At 47.2% G+C, this 27,098-nt stretch overlaps 1 protein-coding gene across 3 annotated transcripts in view; it reads left to right on the top strand.

The window, feature by feature from the left end:
• Positions 1–27,098, top strand: part of ASTN2 (astrotactin 2) — an 882,294-nt gene that overhangs the window by 616,923 nt on the left and 238,273 nt on the right. For all 3 annotated transcript variants that reach the window (XM_043565814.1, XM_043565813.1, XM_043565812.1), the window contains 2 exons: positions 20,337–20,461; positions 24,934–25,038. In XM_043565814.1, coding sequence (XP_043421749.1) covers positions 20,337–20,461; positions 24,934–25,038 — 230 coding nt within the window. The remainder of the gene's footprint in view (positions 1–20,336; positions 20,462–24,933; positions 25,039–27,098) is intronic.

Raw genomic sequence — 27,098 nt, 5'->3', positions numbered from 1 at the left:
CTTCTCTTCCCCTTCTGCAGGCCAGAAGTCCAAACTGAGTTTGATGGGGCTTAAATCAAGGTATTAGGAGGAGTTCTTTCTAGAAGCTTCTGGGGAGAATCTGGAGTGTTCTCTTCTATACGTTGGTGTTCCTTGGCCTGTGGCCACATCACTGCAATCTCTTCTCCCATCTTCATATCACCTTCTGGCCCTTATGTGGGCACATCCTTGTTTCCTCCTTATAGGGGACATGTGTGATGCAGTAGGGCCCATCATTTTAGAACCTTTAATTTAATGTGGATGGACAGGTCTGACTAGGAGCTGTTGCTCTGAAAGGTCCCTTTGGCTACATAAGGTGTATTCGTTTGCTTGGGCTGCACAATATCAGAGACTGGGTGGTTTAAACGGTAGATAGTCATTTCCTTACAGGTCTGGAGGCTAGAAGCTAAGAACAAGGTGTCAGCAGGTTTGTTTCTTCGAGGGCCTCTCCCCTTGCCTGGCAAATGGCCGCCTCCTCACTGTGTCCCCACATGGTCTTTCACAAGCATCCTTGGTGTCTCCACATGTCCATGATTTTCCTCTTACAAGAACACCAGTCAGATTGGATTAGGACTCACCCTCAAGGCCCCATTTTAACTTACTCACTTCTTTCAAGATCTTATCCTCAAATACATACATACTCTGAGATACTGGGAGATACTGTGAAGAATTCAATATATGAATTGGACCCAATTCAGTCCATGACATAAGGTAATGTTCACAGGTTCCAGGAATAAAGACCTGGACATCTCTGAGGTCCATAATTTTGTCTACAGTGGAGCCTTGAACAACATGGGTTTGAACCACATGGGTCCACTTATATGGGGTTTTTCCCCCAGTAAATACAGCACAGCACTGTAAATGTATTTTCTCTTCCTTATGATTTTCTTAATAACATTTTCTTTTCTCTAGCTTAGTCTATTGTAAGAATACAGTATATAATACAGAGAACATACGAAGTATGTATTAATTTACTATTATCAGTAAGCCTTCTGATCAACACTCGGCTATTTGTAGTAAAGTTTTGGGAGAGTCAAAAGTTATACGCAGATTTTCAACTACATGGGGGTTGGCACCTCTAACCCCTGCCTTTTTCAAGGGTCAACTTCCTTTTCAATTTAAAAGGAGCCAGGGCCATAGCTGGGGTACCTTGTTCTGGCATTGAAACCAAAAATCAGAAGTAGGGTCTGGGGGCATGGGTATGAAAGGGTGTGGTTCATGAAGAAGGCTGTGAGTGATGTGTGTATGCCCAGGTTCTCCTCTGATATCATATTTCTAGATCAGAAAGAGTGCACTTGGTGAATTGGAGGAATAGCAGAGAGAGGAAAAGAGGCTGGTTTCTAATGTTAAGATTAATGTGCAGAAGTTCATACCAGCTGGAGAGGTTAGACAAGGTAGCCGCTCCTCCTGGGATGTTGTGGTAGTAAGGTTTCCAGAATTTATTAGGTAATTGAACTGAACAACTTCTCAATATACTTCTCAGCCCAAAAGTCTATACTCTAAACAGGAATCAGCAAAATTTTCGGTACAGGGCCAGATAGCAAGTACTTTCCGCTTTGTTAGCCATACACACTCTACCACAGTGACTCAACTGTGCTATCCTAATAAGAAAGCAACCATAGACAATATATAGATAAATGGATGTGACTATTTTCCGGTTAAATATTATCTGCAAAAATAGGAGGGAGCCCCTACACCAATAAAGTTTAATGGAACACCTATCTTGCCTCTGCATATTATTATTATTTTAATTAATAGGATGTTCTAATTTTTTAATGTCTATTTATTTTTGAGAGAGACGGAGTGCAGGTGGGGGAGAGGCAGAGAGAGAGGGAGACATAGAATCTGAAGCAGGCTCCAGGCTCTGAGCTGTCAGCACAGAGCCTGATGTGGGGCTCGAACCCATGGACCACAAGAACCTAACCTGAAGTCAGCCACTTAACCAACTGAGCCACCCAGGCGCCACATTAATAGGATATTTTAGAGTAGTTTTAGATTTGCAGAAAAATGAAGTGTAAAGTACAGAGTTTCCATTGCCCTCAGTACCCCCTACCATACAGATCCTCCTATCATTAACATCTTATATGAGTGGGGTGTATTTGTCACAATTGGTGAGCCACTATTGATACAATATTATTAATTATACTCCATAGTATACTTTGTGTTGTACATTCTATGGGTTTTGCATGACATCATATATCCACCATTACAGTGTGACACAGTTTCACTGTCCTAAAGAACCCCTGTGCCACCTTCTCATCCGTCCATCTCTCTCCCCCAACTCCTAGTAGCCATTGAGCTTTTCACTGCCTTTATAGCTCTACCTTTTCTAGAATGTGATAAAGTTGGAATCATACAATCTGTGGCCCTTTGACACTTGCTCCTTTCATGGAGCAGTATGCATTTAAAGTTCTTCTGTGTCTTTGTGTGGCTTGATAGCTCATTTATTGTTGTTGGTACAAACTATCACGTTCATGGATGCACCACAAATCCTTTATCGGATCACTTACTGAAGGATAACGTGGTTGCGTCCAAGTTTTGGTAAGCAAGAGTAAGGTCACTCTGACTGTTCACGGGCAGGGTTTTGCATAGACATGTTTTTCATTCACTTGGGTTAAGTATCAAGGAGCCCAATTGCTGAATTGTGTGGTAAGGATATGTTTGGCTTTACCAGAAACTGCCAGATTACCTGCCAAAGTGGCTGTACCATTTTGTATTCCCAGTCGCACTGAACTCTTCCTTCTGGTCCACATCCTCACCAGCATTTGGTGTTGTTAGTGCTTTAGATGTTATCGTTCCAATAGTTATGTGGTGGTATCTCATTGTTGTTTAATTTGCAATTACAGAATGACATGTGTTGTGCGTGCATTCATATGCTTCTTTGCTATCTGTATATCTTCTTTGGTGCTACGTCTGCTCAGCTCTTTTGCCCCTTTTTAAATCTGGTTGTTTGTTTTCTTATTGTGGAATTTTAAGTGTTCTCTGTATAATTCGGATGCAAGTCTTTCATCAGATATGTGTTTTGCAAATATTTTCTCCCAATCTGTGCCTTGTCTTCTCATTTTCTTAACAGTGTCTTTCACAGAGCAGAAGTTTTTAATTTTAATAAAGCCCAACATATCTTTTTTTTTTCTTTAATGGATTGTGCTTTTGGCGTTGTATGTGAAAATGCATCAACAAACCCAAGATCACCAAGATCTTCTCTTATGTTGTCTTCTAGAGGTTTTATAGTTTCAGGCTTTGCATTTAGGTCTACGATTCGTGTGGGGTTAATTTTTTTTGTGAAAGGTGTAGGACCTGTGTCTAGATTTCTTTTTTCCGGCATGTGGATGTCTATTTTTCCAGCACCATATTTTAAAAAAGACAATCCTTTCTCTGTTGAATTGCTTCTGCTCTTTTAACAAAGATTAGTTGACTAGATTTGTGTGGGTCTCTTTCTGGGCTCTCCGTTCTGTTTCCTAACTTATTTGTCTATTATTTCACCAATACCATACTGCCTTGATTACCGTAGCTTTATAATAAGCCTAAAGTTAGGCAATACCAGTTATCTGACTTGGTTTTCTCTCCTTCAGTTTGTGTTGGCTGTTTTGGGTCTTTGGCCTTTCCACATAAACTTTAGAATTAGCTTGTCGATCTCTACAAAATAACTTAGTGGGATTTTGATTGGGATTGCGTTGAATCTATAGATCAACTTGGCACGAACTGACATTTTAACAACATGAGAATGAACGTGAAATGTCTTTCCATTTCTTTAGATTTTTTTTTTATTACTTTCATCAGTTTTGAAGTTTTCCTCATTTATAGATCTTGTGTGTATTTTGTTAGATTTAGACCTAAGGATTTCTTTTTTTTTTTTTTTTTTTGGATGCCACTGTAAATGGTATTTTGTGTTTAATTTCAAATTCCATTGTTCATTGCTGTCATATAGGAAAGAATTTTTCATATATTAACCTTGTATCCTGTCATTTTGCCATAGTCACTTACTAGTTTCAGGAATTTTTTGTTGTTGTTGCTGTTACTTTTGATTCTTTGGGGGTTTCCCACTATATATTATTTTTTAAATTTTTTTAAAATTTTTTTTAACGTCTATTTATTTTTGAGACAGAGAGAGACAGAGCATGAACGGGGGAGGGTCAGAGAGAGAGGGAGACACAGAATCTGAAACAGGCTCCAGGCTCTGAGCCATCAGCCCAGAGCCCGACACGGGGCTCGAACTCACGGACCGCGAGATCGTGACCTGAGCCGAAGTCGGACGCTTAACCGACTGAGCCACCCAGGCGCCCCTATATTACTTTTTTTAAAAACCCACTTCACATTCTTATTATCAATAGTAATAATAACCGTAATGAACATTATGGAATGCATAGTATGATGTGACAGGTGTCATGCTGTATTCGTCATCTCATTTAGTTCCACAATAGCTTAGAATCACCAGTACCGTGATTTAGTCCCTAATGCAAATGAGGAACCTGAAATCTATCCAATGACAGAGGCACGTTTATCCAAAAAGGCAGAGGCAAGACTTAGACCTGCCCCTTCTTTCTAGAAAATAAATGGAAACTTCCATACGGTTACATATATGCAAGGCTGTTTTTATCCCTCACCCCCTTTTTTTCTTCTCGTAATTGAGTCTATAAAAGTAGGTAGTATTTTGATCCTCATTTTACAAATGAGGTAACTGAGGCTCCTGAAATTAAATAACTTGTTCAGGATCACACACACAGTAAGAGGTGGAGTTGAAGACCCATTCTCGATGTGCGGGGTGGGAGTACTATAGACAAATTTGAGGCTGAGCATGGCCATGTGACAACCATGATCACTAACTAGCAAGGGTATGAGCTAGACCTAGGCTCTTGAAAACTAAATTGAATTACATTTTGGTGTCAGATCTTGAAAAGACCAAAAATTGTGTTCGTTAATTAGACCTTTTGGTTTTCCTAGGCCCTTTTTAAGTCTTGACATCCATTGGTTTTTAAGGAGCACTTAAAGCCATTTCCAGTTGTCCTACAACAGTACCCACACTTCACTTTGGTTATGATGCAAAATAGCTAATTCCACACTAGCTGGGGTCTGGATTGGACTGCAACTGATATCAGATCTGCGAGAATTGAAAAAGAAGGGATATGAGAGATGATCAGGGCTCCTCATCAGCTCACTGTTGCAGAAAGCACGTGCAAATATTGCTGCCTTTCTACTGCCTTTGGGTGTTTTCTTTCTCCATTGCTAATGACTAATAAAAAAAGAGAGAGAAAGAGAAGAGGGAGCAAACAAGAAAGCAATTGCTATTAGATTTTCTTCTATTGCAGCAGGTTTCTCATTCTGCAGAGCTCATTAGAGGTGGCTATATGGAAAGACTTCCAAGGTGCCCCAGGGAGAAGGAGAAAGGCAAAAGTGAAGAAGAAAGAAATTTTCAGAGATATGACCCCTGCCAGAAATTCACACCAGAACCAGCTGTATCTAGACCACATGTTCTGATGCTAAAAGGCACCTCATGGCTTGGTTTTAAGTGTTAACAAGGAAGGAAGGAAGGAAGGAAGGAAGGAAGCAAGGAAGGAAGGAAGCAAGGAAGAAGAGAAGGGCAGGGGAGGGAGGGGAAGGAAGGAAGGAAGGGAAAAGAGTAAAGGAAGAAAGGAGGGGAGGGGAGGAGAGAGGAGGGGAAGAAAAGAAAAGGAAATGAAAAACAACAACAACCAAAAAAAAAAAAGAAAAACAAAAGAAGAAAAGGGTTCTCTTTCTAAATACTACAGATAAAGTTACAAATGTATTGATGCTGTGAGGTTAGTTAAAATGTGGTTTTGATTTTTCCTATTTGTTGCTTTAAGTTAGGTAGTTTTCTTTATTAAAGTTTATTTATTTATTTGGGGGGCAGGGTGAGAGAGGGAGAGAGAGAATCCCAAGCAGGCTTTGCATTGTCAGTACAGAGCCAGACTCAGAGCTCAAACTCGTGAGACCATGACCTGAGCTAAAGTTGGAAGCTTAACTGACTGAACCATCCAGGCACTCCTAAGTTAGGAGTTTTGAAATGTCTTTTTAATTTAAATTTAATTTGGAGTCCAACCTCCTGGAGATTCAGTTTCACAAACATTTTTGAGAATCTTCTATGTACCTAACTCTTTGTTGGGAACTGGAGAAGTAGAAGACACAGTAGGTCTCTGCTCCCAATGTGGGGGGAAAGACATACCCACAACAATTTCAGTGCATAATGTGATAGGAAGAGATGTGTTCAACATATGGTGCTGGGAATACTGCCTTTAGCATTAATAACTCTCCTAGAGGGGACGTCTGTGTGGCTCAGTTGGATAAGTGTCCGACTTCGGCTTGAGTCATGATCTCATGGTCTGTGAGTTCGAGCCCTGCATCGAGCTCTGTGCTGACAGCTCAGAGCCTGGAACCTGCTTCGGACTCTGTGGCTCCCTCTCTCTCTGCCCCTCCCCCGTTCATGCTCTGTCTCTTTCTCTCTCTTAAAATAAACAAACATTTAAAAAAAAAAAAACTCTTCCAGATGTCAGGGATAGGGTATGAGGTTAGGGAAAAATCAAATCCACCAGCCAGAAAAAAAAAAAAAAAAAAAGAATCCCATGATAGAAAAAAAAGGAACTCCAAATTAGTAGCCACCTGTCCTGGGTTCTCATTATAGTCCTATCATGTGACTTGGACAAGCTGTGTCTGCTGCCTGGAAAGAGGAAAAGAAAAGAATTTGAGGTCCATCCCAGCTCTAAAATTTGCATCTCTCTTATTCCTAATCAAGACAGGCTTTTCGAGAATGTTAAATAAAACTGCTCCACAGCGGCGATAGCTACTATTTATCGAGAGCCTACTATTTTCAGTCCTTCTTCTGTGGTTCACATTATGGACTCTTTTAATCTTTATGACAAGTATGTAAGGCTAAGGATGATTATTATTCCCATTTTCCTGATGAGCAAACAGAGGCCCAGGAAAGGCTCAACGTTCTGTCTAACCAGAGCCATGTAGGGGATGGGAATTGGAAGCATGCTGTAAATTCAGGTGGTCTGGCTGTAGAGACTGCTCCCGAGGTGGGAAGGAAGATACAGAGTGCCCGTGGGAACACAGCTCCTCCTCTCGGGAACTTCTTCTTAGCCCTCTGTGCCAGAGCCGTTTGAGGACGCCTGTATTTGTCAAAGAAATGACCCCAGGGCTTAAGACACCCCCGGAGCTGGGAAGTGACTTGTTTAAAGCAAGTTGGTGGAACAGCTTCACAGAACTGGCTCCCTGTCCAGGAGAGGACTGGGGGTGCTTGAGGAATGGTGAGCACTCACACCAGGATTCAGGGAGAGTCAGTAGTCCCAACACTTGGACTCACTCAGCAAGTGCTTGAGTACACGTATTTTGTGTCTGCTGTTAAGCTACACCCTTGAGACAGACATGAGTGGAGGTGTGTGGGGATCATGGTGCCCTGAGAGCAGAGAGTGCCCTGAACACTGGAATATGAAATCCTAATTGCAATTGAAATGTTTTTTAACAGCACAGGGATAGTGGCTTCTGCCTTTGACTGTGATAACATAAGCAATAGACCCTTTCAGGATGGAGGGGGGTAAATCTCAGCGTGCAGTTTGGGCTGTGGCTGCAGAGGGGGATCTAGGCTGAGCCGTACCCCTCTCTCACAGGCTCAGCCGCCACCTAGGACCAGGGGCTTGTTCACTCAGGCCCTGCAGATTTGTGTTTAGGTCCACGTCTCTGTCTGGAGGTTTTGGTGAGGCTAATTCTCCTCTTCAGATCTCATTATAGCATCTGAAAAGCAGAGATAACGACAGTGCTGGGTCAGAAAAAAATGCAGAGATCGGGCCTAGTGATGTCGAACTTTCGCCACCCCAGCTCTGAAATTGGATGTCAGGGTAGCAGGGTCTTGGATTCCTTCCCTTGAGAAATGGAGGGGGACGTTCTGGAAACAGCTGCAGAGGCCCCAGTGACAGCAATCTGGCCTGCTCCTGGGGTTAGGACACCACGACGAGTCCTGGTGCTGAGGAGGGGGAGGGCACAGGGGCTGAAGAGAAGATAATGTTTCTCTAGCCTGCGATTTCTTTCAATTTCAGGGATTGCAATTACCAGGGCAGGAGTTAGAAGCGGCCATGCCCGGAATGCTTAAGTGAGTTTGGTGCCTCTGGTAGAAATGGTTTTACATTTAGAGAGGGAAGGCATGTGCAGTGTGTAAGCCAGACTTCACATTGTGTGTGTGTGTGTGTGTGTTCATACACACCTTCGTATGCATGAGGGCAAGGCAGGAGAAAGACCGTGTGAACATGGCTGGAGAGGGGCGTGGCAGAGTGGAGGGTGAGCCTGGGAACGTGACCCCACCTCACTGAGACCCAGTCTCCTTACCTCCAGCATCAAGATAATAAAAATGACTTTGCAAGATGTTAGAAGTGTCTTAGTGTTGGGGCTGTTGGGGCTCAGTGTTGGGGCTGCTCTAACAAAATACCATCGACTTCATGGCGGAACCAACAAAAATTTTATTTCTCTAAGTTCTGGAGGCTGGGAAGTCCAAGATCAAGGCAGTGGCAGATTCATGTGTGCTGAGGAACTGTTTCCTGGTGCTTAGATGGTACCTTTCCTCACTTGGTGGAGGGGACAAGGAGCTCTCTGGGGTCTGTCTTACAAGGGCACTAACCCCATTCATGAAGGGCCCACCCTCATGAACTGATCACTTCCCAAAGGCCCCACTTCCTAATACCTTCACATTGGGGGTTAGGTTTCAACATATGGATTTGAAGGGGCAGGACACCAACATTCAGTCTATGGCAAAAAAAAAAAAAAAAAAAAAAAGTTAGAAACAAGTCTTGCCGAGGACCTAGCACATGACATGCATTCAATAAAGAGCAGTTACTGTTATCAATGTGGGCATCCATCTGGCACATTCAGCCAACACTGGTATTTTCAGTGAGTCAGCTTGCACGTTTCAGCATTTCATTTTGGGGCAAGATTAAACATTACTAGCCTATTTTTGCATAGTTTCTAAGAACATGGAGTTGAATTGTTCCACGTCCAGCTTGCTAGTCCCTTGTACTTTAATCAATCTCTTTACTCTTGTTTTCCTTTATTTAAAACAAACAAACAAATAGAATAAGAGTACTTCCCTCCCAGGGTTGCTGTGTGAAACAAGATGTGTGCAGATCCCTTAGAATAATTGCTAGCACACTGCAAGGAATCAGTAGATATTAGTTTAAAAATGACGTTTGTCAGTCTGATACTAGATATGTAGGGACGAAAGGGTAGGGGGAGATTGGAGTAACACAGCTGGATGGGTGGTCTCTCCCACATTTCCATTCAGCTAGGACCATTCATTCATTCATTCATTCACTGAATAATCACTTATTGAGCCCCTAGAATGTGTTTCAGCCCCTGTGTCAAGGCTGGATGTAGGCAGCGAGTAAGAAAGACGTGGTCCTTGCCATAAAGTGCCCTTTGTCCAGCAAGGGAGACAGTGAGTGACCAAGATCAATAGTCCAGTGTGAAAGTGCTAAGATAGGGGAAGGATGGGTGCTGTGGAAACCCAGAGAAGGGGCATCAAACCCCCAAGTGAAAGGGAGGCATCAGCAAAGCTCTCCTGCCGGGGGTGGAAATGGAGTGTAGTAGGCAGAATAATGCCTTCCAGATGTACATATTTTAATCCCTAGACCCTGTGAATAAATTACCTTCCATGGCAAAGGGTGATTAAGGGTGCAGGTGGAAATCAAGCCGCTGATCTGGAGATAAAGAGATTATTGCCTGGATTATCCAGGTGGGTCTGATGTAATCCTAAGGTTCCTTAAAAGGGGAATGGGAGGTAACAGAGGAGACCAGAGGGATGTGATTCCAGAAGGACTTGCCTTGCCTTGGCTAGCTTTGATGGTGGTGGAAGAGGGCCCAGGACCAAGGAACGCGGGCAGTCTCAAAAAGCTGGAATGGCAAGGGAGCGGTTCCTACTCTGGAGCTTCCAGAAAGCATACAGCCGTGCCAACACCTTGCCTGAAGCCCACAAACCCATGTCAGATATCTGACCTACAAAAAAATATAATAAGTGTATGTTGGTTTAAGCCACTATATTGGTGGCAGTTGGTTATGGCAGCAACAGAACACTAATACACGAAGACACGGGGCCTGTGATACATCTGAGTTAGAACCGTCATTTTACAAAATCATTCTGGCCACAGGATGGTTGGAAAATTGGAGGGACCAGGCTGAATGCAGAGTGCATTATTAACAGGCTGTTACAGCAGACCCTGGGAGAGGGGTGGTGGCCTGAACCCAAGCACACAGCTGTCCTGTGTTGTGTCTGTACACACCCTGGAAGCAGGGTGTGTAGGTGAGGAAGGCTCAGAGGGCAGTTGCCCAGACGATTGTCAGATCCCCGATCTGGCAGATCCCAGATCCCCAGATTCCCAGATCCCTGCAACTGAGAAGTAGAGAGCCTTGAAAGGGAAACCGGCATGCAGAGAATGACCATGTACTTGCCAGAGGCTGTGGTCAGAGTCAAAATCAAGTGCTGTGGAAGCAGGGCGTCCCTTCCACTGAAGGGGCTCAGGGATGCCTTCTAGAGAAGAGGACACTATGAAGTCTGTCTGGAGGCTCCCAAGAGGGCTCAGGGGACGTTGCAAAGAAGAATCAAATGCAGCCCCTGCTTTCAAGGAGCCCACAGGTCCGAGGGGGTAGGGCAGGTAACATGGCCTTTCTTAGGAACCTTCCAGAACATGCAAGAGGAAACAGCTCTGGGGCTGGAAATCAAAAATGTGGATGGGTAGCCTGTTCTGGTCTTGCCAACCCAGGAACCAGTAAATGAGTCACTTCCTCTGCCCTGCCTTTGTCCCCTCTCTCATCAATGTGCCGAGCATCAGCTGAGATAAGAACGGCCCCACACGCATGGGCCCCAGCAGAGCCAGGGAGGCAACTTTGCGCCCATGACCTGTGAAACAGCCCGTAGGGTGGGGGTCATGAACTGCATCCTGCCAAGGAAGAGACGGCAATCCTGGGAGCCTCCCTCTGGAGGTGGCTGGGCTCGCAGGAAACGCTGGGGGTTTTACTGAGATCTGGCAGTCTTCCTGTGAATCTCACAGGATGAATCTCGTGGAGGATGGGCTGCCAGCTGGTAGGGGCAGGAAGGAGGCAAGAACTTCCCGATGGGCATTGGTCTGCTCTCCGGCCACAGCAGGTAAAATCGGGGGTGTCCAGGGGCTCTGGTGCTTAGCCAGAAGTGGACGTGGGTTCTGGAGTCAGCACTGCTGACACGTCTCATGACTCGTTCTGCTCCCACCGCGTGCAGCTGGTGACAGGGAACAGCAGGTCCTACTTGCTGTGTGTCTTTCAAAGCGTGCGTCTTCTCCATGTCCTGTCGTAGGGCGCCTCCACCGTGCTTGTCTGGGGTGCTGCAAAACCCCATAACATACTAACACACTCCTTCCCTCCGTCCTTGTTCCTTTTTCAGCTCACCCTCTAGCGTGTGTCCAGGCCATCTTTCTAAAGCTCCGGTCAGAAAGTATTTCTCTCCTGCTGAAACCCCTGCAGTGGGTCGTCTTGCCCTCAGAATAAAGCCTGCATTCCTGGGGTGCCTGGGTGGCTCAGGCGGTTAATTAAGCATCTGACTTCCGCTCAGGTCATGATCTCACGGTTTGGGAGTTTCAGTCCCACATCGGGTTCGGTGCTGACTCTCAGCTCAGAGAGTGGAACCTCGAGTCTGCTTCTGATTGTGTGTCTCCCTCTCTCTCTGCCCCTCCCCTGCTCGCTCACTCACTCTCTCTCAAAAATCAATAAACAGTAAAAAAAATTATAAAAAATAAAATAAAGCCCGCGTCTCTTAGCATCACTTGGAAGACTGGTAAGAGCTGGTCTGTTTATGTGCGCCTCTCCAGCCCGTCTTTGCATTTTAGTCAATGCTTTTACATCTTGAATCTTGGCTTCTTTCAATTTGCAGAATGTGCCATGTGAGTGTTTACCTCCTCTCTCTCTCTCTCTCTCTCTCTCTCTCTCTCTCTCTCTCTCTCTCTGAGACACACACACACACACACACACACACACACACCACTTCAGACTTCTGCACATGCTATTCTTTCTGCCCGGACCCCATTTTCATTCTTCGCTCTTTCCCTGGATGACCCCTCCCAATCAGTCAAGGCTCACCTTCTCCAGGCAGCCTTCCCACCTTGCCCACTCTGTGTTAAGTGCCCCTCCTCTCTACCCCCTTATTCTCTGAACCTCCCTGCTGTGAATCTTAAACTTTATAACTCTAACCTATAACTGTCTCTTTAAACAACAAAAGATTTAAACATTTTTCCCACTACAAGTCAGTTATGCAAAACAGTGTAGTCTTAATTTTCTACAGCTGAAATAATCTTTTCCTCAAGTTTCCATTTCACTTATAGCAAAAAAAAAAAAGTATTTCAGGTTACCAATGAAGGATACAGCACATCCTCTTTAGAGGAAGTACTTAGTCTGTTCAAAGTTGAACTCCTCCCCAGCCAACCCTGCCTTTTCTTCACCAAGCAGTCTCCCCCCACCTCCACGAGGCCTCAGGATGCATGGTGTACTAGATCCTTGCTTGGAGTCACTATGTGGATTTCTTACTTGGGCATGGCTCTGTGCCCTTGCACTGGCATCCGTTAGGATGTGGATGGTCTTGGGTAGTCTTTTGAGGAAGGATATGTTGTCAGAATATACTGCCACAGTCCAGAGTCATGAGGTCCCCACACTCTGAAGCCCCTTTGTTCTAATCTCAGGTCTGCTTCCCCATCCCTGCCTCCATGCAAGCAGGGGGTTAGGACAGGAAGTCTTGTCAGCTTTATTATGTCTGCCCTGTAGGTGCAGGAATCAGAGGCTGACTTCCAGGCTCTTGCTCAGCTCCTGCTGCCCTCTCATGGGAGCTTCCATGGCTCGTTGGATAGAGGGGCTCCCCAGCTCCCCAGACTAATCCCTGATCTGAAGCAGCAGGCCCCAGTGTCCCTGCTCACCTGCTCTGGGACTTTTCCCAAACACTTGTTAGTATCTTCAGCATTTGTAGACGCTGCCCTCAAGGCCGGGGTGGATGGGGAGGCGGTGCTGCCTTCCAAAAGACCAGAAAGGGGTTGTCTACCCTTGGGTATGAGCTCCTGGCCCCCCTAGCCTTCTCTTCTCAGCAATCCAGCACAGCACTGATGGCAGAAAGAAGGGTTTTCTCCTTCCTTTTCCTGTCTGGTGGGAACTCCCCTGAGGTCATAGCCTGCACCATCTATACATTAAAATAAGACTATGATTTGAGTCGGTCAGGCCTGGCTTTGATATATAAGGGGACCTTCACTTTTAGCACAGGCTGGCTTTGGAAACTCTTGTCTAGCTCAAGACACTACAAAGTCATCTTTGAGATGCAAAGCTGAGCAATGACCCCCTTTCTTGTCTAGATGATATCTGCCCTTCTACCTAAGGGATGAATGCTTTTGATTGAGCGGGCAGGGTGCCATAGACAAATATGATTTATGGGGAATGAAAAATACTTCACTTGAACCTCTTCAAAACCATTATTCACCTTGCACACTTATCTAGAAGCATTTTACACATGTGTCTCCTACTAGGATGTGGGAGCTTAAGGACAGAGAATGTCTGTTTTGCCATTGTATTTCCAAGGCCTGGTATGTAATAATGAAAATTCATTGAATATTTGAATGAATGAATGAATGAAAGGTTGAATGTAAGAATGACTCAGTGCAGCACCTGAGCAGAGAATGTAAACAAAGACCCATAGTTAAGAAGTAGATCACAGAACAAAGTTTCTAACTGCTCCCCAAGAAGAGCAGAGTTGGAGGCTGGGTATGGACAGATGTCAGCATCAGTTTCAACAACACTGGTCCCTGTGACTCCAGAACATACAGAGTGCCTGTAGAATCAAGCCTAATACCTCTTAATCTACACTTCAGAGAAGCCCAAGTATTTTTACCAGCTGCTCACCCACCCAGAGGTGGGGAGTGGCTTCCCCAGACCCCCCAGTTAGACAGTGACAGAGCCAAGATGAGAGCACATGTCCTGGCTCGTTGATCACACAGGAAACCACATCTCAGCCAAAAATACCACTCTCATTTGACAGAAAGCCTCAGTTTAGGCGTAGGTGAGGGATACGGCATGGTTTAAACCAGGTGTGATGTCCTCAGTGGTGCTGGGGGTTGACTGCCACCCTTTTAGGAGGCCTTAGGCAGCCTGGGGAGAGCCAGAAATGGTGGAGAGAGCCACTCCCTGCAGACTCAACAGCTTGCAGGCCACGGCTCCTCGCCTTCCCTCCACTGAGGAAGAGCTGCAGACAGTGCTGGCTGGCTCTGGGATGATTTACTTCCCTGAAATGCCTCAATTTAAATGCTAATTTCCCCAGAACTGAGGGGTGATCGGCTCTTGCATGCTGGTGGCTGTGTATTAATGTATCCAAAACACTTACACATATTCTTAAATTGGGGCAGGAGGGAGGGAAGACCTCAGGTAGGCTGGGGAGGGTGGCGGAGGAGCCCAGCCTCCCCTGCTTGCTGTTCTTGTCAGCATGGCTGATGGGAGGGAAAGCTAGACAAGGTGCATACTCCATGGAAATACTCTGTAGCTTTGAGTCAGGAGGTCCTTTGCAGGTGGCATGGTGGGTGAAGAGGCCTGCCTCTCACCTCTGCACACAACTGAACAGATGCTTACGGGGCTTCTACTAGGAGTAGTCACTGTCTCAGGTGCTCTGAGGCTCTTGAAGAGATTCAGAATCTAGTGTGGGGTTCCGGAAATGGGATCATCACTAAAGATCACTTTACAAATGAATCTTCCTTTCAGCCCCTGGAAGTCAGACCTCTTACTTCCATTTTACAGGTGAGGTCACTAAGACTCATAAAATGGAAGTGACCCCCCCCACAAGGTCACACAGCCAGCATTTGGATCCATGTCTGCAGGACTTTTGAGCCCTTGCCTTTTCCACCACCAGACCCCAAGGCCACTTCTGGGATCTATTCATGAGCAAGATGCATGAGGGAAAAGTGATAGGAAGGTTTTATTGCATCTGGGGAAAATCGAGATGATTACATGGAAGAGGAGGTGGGTTTTTAACTTGGCCTCTTGCCTCCTGTTGACATCCTTCAGCCCACCCCACCTGCTGCATCCCCACCCCAGTGGGAATGCACACACGTACACATGTGTTCATCCAGTGTGGGAGGTCTGACCAACCCCTGCTTAGACAGACCACCATTTCCCATCGGGTCCCCAGCAGCTGGGTGTGGCTGGAGCCCCTGGCTCCTATCTGAGCTCCAGAGGAACCAGGGTGCCATGCAGTTAGGAAGAGGAAGAAAGTAGGGTTTGAAGCTCCATGGGGACAGGCTGGAGTTTTAGACTTAGATTCCCAAGATCCCTTCAATCCAGTGTTCAGTGAGTACACACTTTGTATGCAGTTTGCACTGGGGAGGCAGTAGTAGCAGAGGGGTAGTCTTGGCCCCCATGGAGCTCACAGTTTAACAGGCAGGGTAGGTCTCAAGGAAGGTCCCCGGGAGCACATCTACGGGTAGGAGTTGAGAAGCTCTTCATGGAAGGAAAGATACTATGGGATAGCATAACAGGAGAACTGTCCTGGCAGTAATGTGTAGCCCGAATGATAAGCAGGTGATAGCCAGGTGCACGGGGCAGGGACCTTTCCAGAGAGAGGGCAAACCCCCAGTGGGCCCTTTGTAGGAAGTGAGTATGCCCTGTAAGAGGAACTTAAAGGCGGTCAGTGTGGCTGGAGAAGAGCAGACCAGGGGACAGGGGTCAAAACATAAGGCAGGAGGTAGGCAGAGGCTAGATTTCGAAGACCTTTCAGACCTTCCTACATGCCCTGCGTTCTCTCTGATCCTTGTGAATGGAGGCACCTCCCTGTTTCCTGCTGGGCCCCGGTGTGCAGATCAGTCCCTGAAACTTGAGAGACCCTAATAAATGTGGAACAAGTGAGATCTCGTACCTCCAGGGCCCTCCTGAGTGCCCAGAGCCCAGGATCTGCTATTTTTAAAAGTTGATTAATCATTTCCAGGGGTGCCTGGGTAGCTTAGTCAGGTAAGCAACCAACTCTTGATTTCCACTCAGGTCATGATCTCACGGTTAGGGAGTTCAAGTCCCGCACTGTCAGTGCGGAGTCTGGTTGAAATTCTCTCTCTCCCCCTCTTTCTTTGCCCCTTCAGCACTCTCTCTCAAAATAAATTTTAAAAAAGCTTAAAAAAAAGTTAATGAAGTATTTTCATATAATATCAGCTGAGATTGATTCATGGATATTTGGGGGGAGATACTTGTCTAAAGAAACTGTGACCCTGTCCCAGTTTGAAACATGACATCCACTCACATACACATACAGACACACCCGTGGACACGAGAGAGCATCCACTCTGGCGGTAAAAGGGCAGAACTGACTGGTCTCAGGTTATACCAGGGATCAAGAGCATGGGCTTTGGATTGATCCATTGGGCAGGTGTTTACCAAGTGCAAAGCACTAAGCTGGGAACCTCCCCGTTGGCTACAAGTGGTCTTGGCCCCTTCCAGCTTCCTAACTGTGGACATGTGGGACAGGTTCCTTAACCTCCCTGAGGGCCCATTTCTTTATTTACAAGATGGGGATAATACTACTTGTCTCCTAGAGGTCTCATGCAGTTAAAATCACACACTCACACACACACACACACACACACACACACACACACACTATTTAGGGCATAGCTGATGATCAACAAATAGGATCGATAAATATTACTCATTCTCCTTCCCATCTTCCTATCTTTGGGATCAGTTGCCTTGCAGTTTTTTGTTTGTTTGTTTGTTTTTGTTTTTGTTTTTGTTTTTCTATACACACGTACACACAAGCTATGAGAATCAGAATTCACTTTCTGGCAATTGAATTTAACTAGCACCCCGCCGGCCTCCCGCGTCCCTTTTGCAGGTGGGTGGATTCTGAAGCAGCCGTCTGGGTTCTGTCTGCGGTTCTGGGCCCAGGGGAACTTCCTGGCGCCTGCTCTTCCCATCTGAGTTTTTGTACCTCCCGAGAGAGCCCAGGAGATGTGAAAGCCCTGGGCGCCCTCTGCTGGCAACGGCCACGCAGGACTGTGGCCATCCCCAGGCGGTGGCGGCAAAGGGGCCCCTTTCTGAGGGACAGACCTTGGTCTTACCATCCCCTGCTTCGCCCCTGCCTCCCTCCCTCCCAGCCTTCACACTGGCCTTCAACCTCCCACCCCTGCATCTTCCCCTTCTTCCTCACATGCTTCCTCAACATCCTCCCTGCTTCCCCAAAGCTTCGGGAGAAAACCTTCCTCTAGGAACACAGAGCATATGAGACCCCCCCACCTCCACCCCACCATCCCGAGGCTGCCTTTCATTGTCCCTGTGGGGTCAGATCTACCCACTGAGTGAAGCCTGGCTTACACAGAAGGCAGAGGGATGTGGAGTGAAGAGGGTGTCTCTGTCTCTGTCTCTGTCTCTAAAAGCAGTGCCAGAGAAGATGGAGACCCTGGATGGTAAAGTGAGAAAACATAAGCTTGCTTTCAGATCCCTCTTCTCCAGTGCACTCTGTGTAAGTTCTGGAAGGTACTGCATGCCTCAAAGCCTCTACTTCTGCATTGGCTGAGTGAGCACCCAGCTCATGGCGATGCAGTGAAGATGGGTGAGGTCACTTGGAGACCAGAGCAGCTGGTTCGGTCAAGTCGTAACGAGCAACACGCTCCTTCTCTTGGCCATGGCCTGTCTGGGCTCAGTGTACCCAGGGGTGCTACTGCTCTGCTGGCTTTGACAGTTCCCTGCACCTGAGCAGTAGTGAGGACTGGGAGCCTTGGGGCCAGACCACCTGGGACCTCCAACTGTGTTGTGCTTCATCTGTTCAGCCTCTGAAGTGAGGGTCCTAACAGCACCGACCTCATAGGGTTGGGAGAAGATAAATGTACCTGGAACCGTGCCTGGTACGTGGTAGGTGCTCAATAAAAGGTTATTCTTATTGTCTATTGCTGTTTCTCATTAAGGCAGATCGAACAGCTTTTCTGACCCTCACTTTACAGATGGGAAATCTGAAGTTTGAGCGGTTTGCTCCAGGTTAAGCAGTGAGGTGTGGTGTGGTGTGGGCAGAACTGGAGCCCAGTCTCCAGAGCCGCTGGCACCTTCTCACTCGTGCCCATACCTACGCTTGAAACAGGTGCTTGGGTCTCGTGGAGATGGGTCCCAGAAGCATCCAGCCCACCCAGAATTCCTGATCACTGGGCCCCAGTGGCTGCTCCGCATGGCTCATTTGTCGTCTCCCCCACTAGGCTGGGAAGATCTAGAAAAGTGGGGGAGAATCCGATCTCTCTGAATCTCTCGGCCCAGCTCAGGGCTCCACCCAGAGTGTGAGCTCAGCTGACCTGGGCATGCAGACACCCTCCACCCTGCCGTATCTTTGTGGGGAGATCTGTATCACCACAGGCCACCTCACAAGGGACACAGAAGGAAACTTAGGCCCTCAGACCCTGGCGAGTGTTAACGTGCCCCTTTAGGGGCACTCCCATCGCCCCAGAAGTCCCTCTTTTTCTATTCGCATGGCTGTTCCACACACCCAGGCTTTCAAACGGATCATACGCCAACCACAAACACCTAGGTGGAAGCCACGATCACGGCACATGCATAGACTTAAACAAGTATAGCTCCCGAGACAGACAGGGGTACGCCCACACAGGCACACAAAATAGCATGCCTCAGTGCACCAGCGTGGACCTAGAAACTCATTGTCATGCACACACGTGCTCAGCAGACACTCCCAGGCCCAGCTGCCAACTTTCCCAAGTGTGCAATCAACAGACCTGGGTTCAAACCCCAACACCCACCACCTCTTCACTCTGCGCCCCATGTTTTGATCATCTGGGAAAAGAATGTAATCATAACTGTCTCGTGGGGTTGCTGTGAGCGTTAAGTGATAAAATGTATGTAAAGCACTTAGCCAGACCCTAGCAAATTCTGAGGATTGGACACAATGTGAGAGATGATGATGACGAAGATACTGGCAATGCTGAGTATGTTGAAAATGGGGCTAACGTCTCTTACCCTGGACTCCTCAGGGGTCAGGATACAGGGGAGGGGTTCCCTACATGAATGAATCGTTGGGGGGGCTTCACAGGTGCCTAGGGTGAGGTGCGCAGCAGGGACAGGGAGTACAGACAGGAAGTGACCCAGCCCTGCCCCCACGTTTGTACAGCTGCTTTTGAACTGCTCAAGAGATCCAGGCTTCAAAGGCATTGCCTTGGCATCCCTATCTTTGTTTTCCTCTTCCTGATTTTCATTTCAAAGTTGCCCTTTCCAGGGGGCACAGTGAAGTGATAAACACCCTCCTCCTTTTCTTCTTCTCCTCCCCCTCCTCCTCCTTCTCCTCTCCAGATTGTGATTAGTGTCTCAGATTCTGAGCTTTTCTGAATATGGAGGGACCTCAAATGTCAGATTTTAATACCATCCGTGCCAAGTGGCTGTCAGATTCCCTGCTTGCACACTCTCAAGAACAGGAAGCTCACCACCTGGCTTGGCAAGCTGTTCTAGTGTTAGGCAGGTCTGTTGCATGAAAGATTGAAGGCTCCACCCCTGGGATGCACTGTTAGTACCCCGCCTGCCCAAAAGACTACCTCTGTTCAGGGTTCAGTCCCCCAAGGTCTGTCTTCTGTTCCCTGCAATGGACCTGCAAGGAAGGAATAGAGGCATCTGATGAAACCAGGGCAGGAGAAAGAGCATGAGCCTGGAATTGGGTGGGGAGAGTGGGGAGGGGTGGGTCTGGGAGCAAGTCGCTCCCCTTCTCTAGGCCTCAATTTCCCCATCTGTAAAAGGAGGCGTGTGATCCAAAAGATGCCTTAGGACACTTCCACTTGAGCACACTCACACCCATTCTTTGCAGCCTTCCTTTCTCCAGCTCAACCCTGCCCCTGTTCCTCCAAGCACTCCAGGCTGTCCCCAGTTCCCTCACATTCTAGCTCACCACTGTCATTGCTTATGCAAGGAGATGTTTAGCAGCCAAATACACAGTTTGTAGAGCCTCAGACGGTGTCTTAAGCAATTGGCAGCTTTATCCCATTAGGTGTTTACAACAACCCTGAGATCTCACTTCATAGCAAGGAAACTGAGGTTCTGGGTGGAACAGTAGCTTCCTCAGGATTGTGCATCTAGTGGATGGCGGACCAGGACTCGAGCCCTAGCCTGCAGGAGTCTATAGCCTGTGATTAGCACCGCGTGCTCTGAGCCGGGACTCGGGGAGCCAGAGGCGAAGGGCAAGGACAGCCGCCCACTCGAGAGTCTCTCTGATCTGACTACAAGAGCCCGGCCCTCCTACTCTGCAGCCCCCAGCAGCCTCCACGTTCTCATTCTGGCGGTCTTTCTGCTCCTCTCCACAGGGAGAACAACTTCATCAAGGACTTCCCTCAGCTGGCTGATGGGCTGTTGGTGATCCCACTGCCGGTGGAGGAGCAGTGCCGGGGGGTCCTCTCTGAGCCCCTCCCGGACCTCCAGCTGCTCACTGGTAAGCCGCACATGCCACACCCCTCCCCGCCACTCTGACCGCACACCTGCTGTTCTGGTGCCTGTCAGTCCTCAGCAAGTCCAAGACGGGCCTCCTCCTTCATGAGAGACAGAGTGCAAAAGGGACCTGCCATTTGGGGGGGGAGGGGGAGGGGAGGCTTCTGCTATGGTCTGTGCAGAGCTAGGGGGATTCCCTGAGACTCCAGCCTCTGATCTGGGCCAAGACGTACTCTCTTAGCAAATTTCAAGTATGCTAACTCTAGGCACCGTGCTGTGCCTTCGATCCGCAGAATTTATTCATCCCACATAACTGAACCTTTGTACCTTTGACCAGCGCCTCTCCATTTCCCCCTAACCCTCAACCATTCTACTCTCTGCTTTTATGAGTTCAGCTTTTTCAGATTCTACATAAAAGCGAAATCGTGCAGTATTTGTCTTTCTGCGTCTAGCTTATTTCACTAGGTTTATTTTTAAATCGTGCTAAAGTAACATCACTGGCCCTCTCTACCAGGAGTCTCCCTCACTTGAAAGCACTTGTTACACAACTTGATTTTGAATATGGGCGCTGAGCCATCCTGTGGGGTGGGTATTATTTTCCCCATTATACAGATGAAGAATCCAGACTCAGAGAGGTGATGGGATCAGCCCAAGGTCACAGAGCACGCCTACCAGGATGAGAACCAGGTTCCAGCGCCCTGGGTCTTCTGCCCTATTCACTCTGCTCTGCAGCCCCCCACCCCCCACCCCTCCCTCTCCTTCTCCCCCTCTTCTGCAGGCTCTCCTGGGACTCTGTATCTTCTGTCCCACCCAGGATGCCCTTCTGCTCCCCCTCATCTTCTCCCAGGTCCTCTCCTACCTTTTTTGGAGGGACTTTCCTAAGATGTACAGGCCCTTGTTCTGCTTTTGTGATACAATGGTTGGGGATCTCAACCACTGCCCGCAGAGAATGGTCATCCTCACAGGTGATTGCACCCTCTCACTGAGAAGGAAACTGTCCCCCAAGGAAGACCACACAGTGTGGCCAACTTTGGTTCCTAGCCCCCTCTACCACGTGCAAGCCCTTGGAACCTCCACAGCCTTTCCAATAAAGTGGCACGGACGGAGCAGAGGACCCAAGTCATGTGTGCTTCAGGTCTCCAGGGGCCATACACTGCGCACGTCTTCATCTCTGTAACCCTGCAAGGGTCATTGTCCCCTTTCAAGGGCACAGGATTTCTTTCTGATTAAAGAACTCATTTAACTGGTCCAAGGCCACATGACCAGTCCACAGTCGAGTCAGGATTTAAGCCCAGTGGGTGTTGACTCCAAAGCTGATGCCGTATCCACTATCCTACATCACCTTCCTGACCTGTCCTACTTCAAAAAGAGCCCAGATGTAGATCAGATGAAATCATATATCTAAAAATGCTTTGTAAAATCTGTCTAAAAACTGCTGTGCCTTCCTTAATTTTAGATTTTCATAAGATCATAGGATTTCAGAGCTCACCGAGACTGTCAAGGACATCTCGTCTAGTCCTCCTTACCAATGAAGAGATCAGATCTGTAATATCTCCACTGAGTAATGATCCCTCTTGGATACTCTCAGTCACAGGGAGTTCACCACCCCTTAAAGAAGACATCACCATGGTCTGTGGGGAGGGGCTGTTCTTTAATGGAAAAGCACAGGCATTGACCTGTGTGTCCTTGAGCATTTCCCTCTCTGAGCCTCAGTTTCTTCTTCTGAGATATGGGGTGTAAGAGCTATTCTTCAGCACCGTGGTGAGTACTGGAGATCGTAGGTGTAAAATGCTCAGTGCATTGTGCTTCTGTATTAGTGGTACAAATTATTAGGATTGTTTGTTTTGACATGAGGATCTCTGGAGGCATCCTAATAAGGGAACTGTTATATTTCTAGAGTTAACAACAACAACAACAAAAAACTTACCAGGAAAAAGCCCATCTTTTGGTGGGGATCTAGGATAGAGTCAGATAACATGGAGGTCAAGGATGAGTAAGGACCAAGGATGAGCCATACCCTTATGATTGGGTATAGGATGCAAGTGAGCAAGTGAGTCAGTAAATAAGTGTTTGTTGAGAGCCTGTTATGGTCCGGGCTCTGTTCTTGGCTCTGCAGGAGTGCAGATAATAAAGACCATGGCCTTGGGGTGCCTGGGTAGCTTAGTCGGTTATGCACCTGACTCTTGTTTCCACTCAGGTCATGATCTCCAGGTTTGGGAGTTGGAGCCCTGCATCAGGCTCTGTGCTGACAGCGCAGAGTCTGCTTGGGATTCTTTCTCTCTCTCTCTCTCTCTCTCTCTCTCTCTCTCTTTCAAAATAAATAAATAAACATTAAAAAAAAATCTCCTTGACCTCAAGAAGCTAACACTCCACTAGAGGAGCTTATATTCCAGGCTGGACTCCAGGAAGGACCAGAGATGGAGGGAAGTGAAGGGCAGAGCGATAATAACGACTATGGGAAGGTCCAACAATGTGGGGAGAGGCAAAAATGATGGCTTTATAAGTTTCATGATAATCAAAAGATGTAGCATTTGTTTTCCCTTTGGACGCCATGTCATCCAGTGAATGAACTGTGTCCACAGCCTGCATTCAGATGCTTTGCCTCCCTCTCTTGAAGATGGGCCCCCGTCGCCAATCCCCACTCCAAGCCTGTTCTGAATCAGGACGGGCGCAAACAGATGGGGCAGAGGCTACCCGGATGCAGGTGCCTAGTCTTCCTGTGCAGACTGTTTGCTCCTGCCTGACTCAAAACACAGCCTCTCCTTCATCCCCCACCCCCACCCATTCTCCTTCTCTTTGCAGCCTCTCCAGAGGAAGGACAGGACAGGCAGAGCAGATAAACAGAGAGGACATATTTATCACAAAACAACCCCACTCCAGTAGACATATATTTGGAGATCATGAATATTTTACTTTAAAATGAAAGCTTCGGAAAAAAAATTATGTTATTCCTGAAAAGTCTAAGGAGGAAAAAAAAAAGTTGACAGTAATGGACAACTTTAATACTGCAGTAATGTCCAGGAAGAAATCATTGGTTCCAATGAGATTCTCATTTTAATCTTGGTATCAGACATCTCTTTAAGTGCCTCCTCACCAGGGGACAAGAGAAAAGGACAGAAAATGTGCCTGCCATTTGCAGAGGATACATAACAACAATAATATTAACTGCTGATGTGACTAGCATTTCTTTTCCATGTATTTTTTTCCTGATTAAAAAAAAGAGAGAGTTTTCAGTGCTAAGAGCAGAAAGTTTAGAAAATGCAAATAGATATAAATCAGAATACAAGAATCGTTTATACACCCACCACCTAGAGTTAACCATTTGCTAACACTGTGCTGGTTTCGTCTTTGTTTATTCTTTGTCTATACCTGTGTTTTCCAAAATGCATTCTATGGAACATGAGTTCCAGTGAACCCTCTATGAAAATGAGATTCCTTGGTCAAAAAAGTTTGCAAAATGCTACCTTAAGTAGTACAGTACCCACACTGCTACCTTCCTAGAGCTCTAGAATGCATGTTAATCTAGTCAAGGTGCCAAGAAATTATCACAGATTTAAAAAAAAATTTTTTTTAATGCTTAGTTTTTAGAGACAGAGTGTGAGTGGGGGAGGGGCAGAGATAGAGGGAGGCACAGAATCCAAAGCAGGCTCCAGGCTCCGAGCTGTCAGCACAGAGCCCGATGTGGGGCTCTAACTCACCAACCTTGAGGTCATGACCTGAGCCAAAGTCGGTCTCTTCACCGACCGAGCCACCCAAGTGCCCCAGAAATTACCCAGAGTTTTTAAAATCTTGCTTAATTTCATTTAGCTCAGTCTTACTTGAAATGTGAGCCTTTATGTATGTGCATGTGTGTCTTATGTGATACCGATGTTCACCCCATGTTTCCATGTTAGAAAACAGTGGTCCAAACAGGGGTCAGCCAACAGAAAGAGCCAGATAGTGAATGTGCTAGGCTCTACAGGAAGCTCTGTGGCACCTGCTGAGAACAGCTGTCATCCTGTGAAAGCAGCCATAGGTGATACGCAGAGGACGGGCTGTGGTCACTGACCCTGTGCCTGCATGTACAGCATTGACAGGTTCCCACAGGACTCCACTTCTGTTATCTTATTTGAGTCTCCCGAGGCATCTATGAAGTAAGGTCAGCATAGGTAGCCATAGTATCAGTGGGGAAACCGAGGCACTGAGATGTCTAATTTCCCATGGCAAGGTGCCAGCAGGATTATGTGGAATCATAAATCTGCTTTTGCTTGCTTATAAGCTGTTGGGCAGAGAAAAAGCAGGATTGGGGTTGAGATCAGAGGCCAGGAAGAGGCCTGGAGGCAGATCCAGATAAAGCTCTTGGCCCCAGTGAGAGCCCGCACGTCAAGGCAAGCATCTACCTATTTAGAAGGGGCCATTACACAGCAGGGCTGCAGGCTGGGGGTTTTGGTGAGTGTTCTCTAAGTGCTGACCTCCCCTTCTTATTCTGTCCCCCAGGAGACATCAGGTATGACGAGGCCATGGGTTACCCTATGGTGCAGCAGTGGCGGGTCCGAAGCAACCTCTACCGCGTGAAGCTCAGCACCATCACCCTCTCGGCAGGTGAGGACCACCTGTCAGGCAGCCAGGGGGCTTGGTGCAATTCAGCACGTGTGCCCAAGGGCTTAGGGGGCAGGGGGCTTGGTGCAATTCAGCACATGTGCCCAATGGCTTAGGGGGTGCCAGGCCCTGGGCTGGCACTGGGGATGCTGAGGGAATGAGACCATGACCTCCCTGCCATGAAGGAGCCCACAGGGAGGGGGGGCAGACAAGCAGACAGACAGTGAGACCCTTATGTTTCAGTCGGTTCAATGCAACAGTGGGGCAGCAGTGCCCCAGAGGAGGGAGCTGTCTGCTCTGAGGAGTCCAAGCGGCTTCCTGGAGGAAGGGGTATCATAGCAGTATGGGGAAGGGTGAGTGGGAGATGGGGTAAATGACAATCTAAGTCACAATTATGTTCTGTGTATGTCAGGCCTGTGGATTATAAATTCTTCTGAGGCACTGGTTCCTCTGGTCTCTCCTGGATGATTTCCTTTCCTGTCCAACTCCTAGACAGCAATAACACATACCCCTGCAACACACGGGCACATATACTGCCCATACTCTACCTGCACAAACCCTGTGTTTCAGTTGATGAGGCACAATTTATAGTTCTCAAAATGGGCCATGTTCTTTCATGCCTCTGTGCCTTTGCACATGCTGTTCCCTCTGTCTGGATCTCCTGGCCCAGGGAACACATCATGCAGTGCTGCAAGACCCCTCCTGTGTTCTCTATTCCCCTCAGAGTAACTCCGGATATTCCCTGTGAGCACCTGTATTAAAGCACTAACAAGTGCTAGATGCATATCTGAGTCTTGTCTGTCTTCTCCCCTGACCCAAGAACTGTGGGTAGGGTGTAGGCCCTGTTCTTTCCAGTATCCTCTATTGTATTCTCTGTAACTAACAGAGAATCAACACATTGTTGGCACTCTTGTTTGATAAAGGAATTAAAAAAAAAAAAAAAAGGAAAACTGGAAAATTCAGAGTGAATGAAAGTTTCTGGAAAAATGGGGTTTTGTACCCCGGCTGTTACTCATAACGCTGCCACTGAATGATTGTCCCTGTGTCTCCTACTTACTGCCACATCTTTTCTTATCTTTTTCAATATCACTTTGTTCACGAGCAACACGGAACTCTTTTAGTCTAGGAATCAGGGGACTTTCCCATCTGGGAAGTACAAATAGTGATTCTTGCTGATGTTGGCTAAGTCCTTTCTAATGATTTTTTTTTTTTTTATCTTAGGACTTCTATCAGTCCTGAAAGGAAGGCATTATTTATCCCATTTTTTTCCAGATCAGGAAACTGAGGGTCAGAGAGGTTAAGTAACTTGCCCAAGGTCACACTAGGAAGTGGCCAAACAGGAGCAGAGCAGGGATTTGATTAGTTTTGTTTGCCTGGATAAAGAGCCACAGGTCATCTCCATGGTGTTGTTATTTATTATTTAAGAGAAATGATCTCATCATTAACACTGCTGCATTAATTACCCAGTTGTATGAGTTAACAGATTGATGGAGAGGGGTTGTCCTAATCAAACAGCCATTCTTTTGAGGCATGTTTCTGTTTTCCCTACCACCCACACTCTTGCACGGCACTTGTGAATGAGACTGCGATGTTTGTGTTAAAACTACAAAGGTGTATCAGCTTTAATTAATCAATAATGATGCTCCTGGGAACCCCTTGTAAATCAAGTGTTGGCAAACTGCAGCTCATTTCTACTGTTGGAGAAGGGCTTGCTTGCTGTTTTACATTGTACTTTCATGCGGCCTAGAATCCACTGCTCTTGGAAGAATGGTGGTTGGTGTCCCCGCCTTGTCCCAGGACCTGTGCCCTGTACCGGGGTGGGGCGGGGGTGGGGAAGGACGCCTTTCCAGGCTCAAAGACGAGTGGACTAGTTTCTGCGGTCAAGGTGGCGCCCCCTGGCGGTGCAGAGTGTAGGTGCGGCTGGCCAGGACTGTGTGAATGGTTTCTTGGGAGGGTGGGGGTGACAGCGACTTCGTGCACTGGGAGGACATAGGGAAGAAGTGGGGAGGCCATTCCAGGTGGGTGGTGGTGTGAATGTGTATGGGTGTTGCGTGTCGGGGGAT

Source organism: Prionailurus bengalensis, chromosome D4, assembly GCF_016509475.1.
Source record: "Prionailurus bengalensis isolate Pbe53 chromosome D4, Fcat_Pben_1.1_paternal_pri, whole genome shotgun sequence".
Lineage (NCBI taxonomy): Eukaryota > Metazoa > Chordata > Mammalia > Carnivora > Felidae > Prionailurus > Prionailurus bengalensis.
The sequence above is the reverse complement of the archived record's forward strand: the minus strand, read 5'-3'. Positions and strand labels throughout refer to the sequence as shown.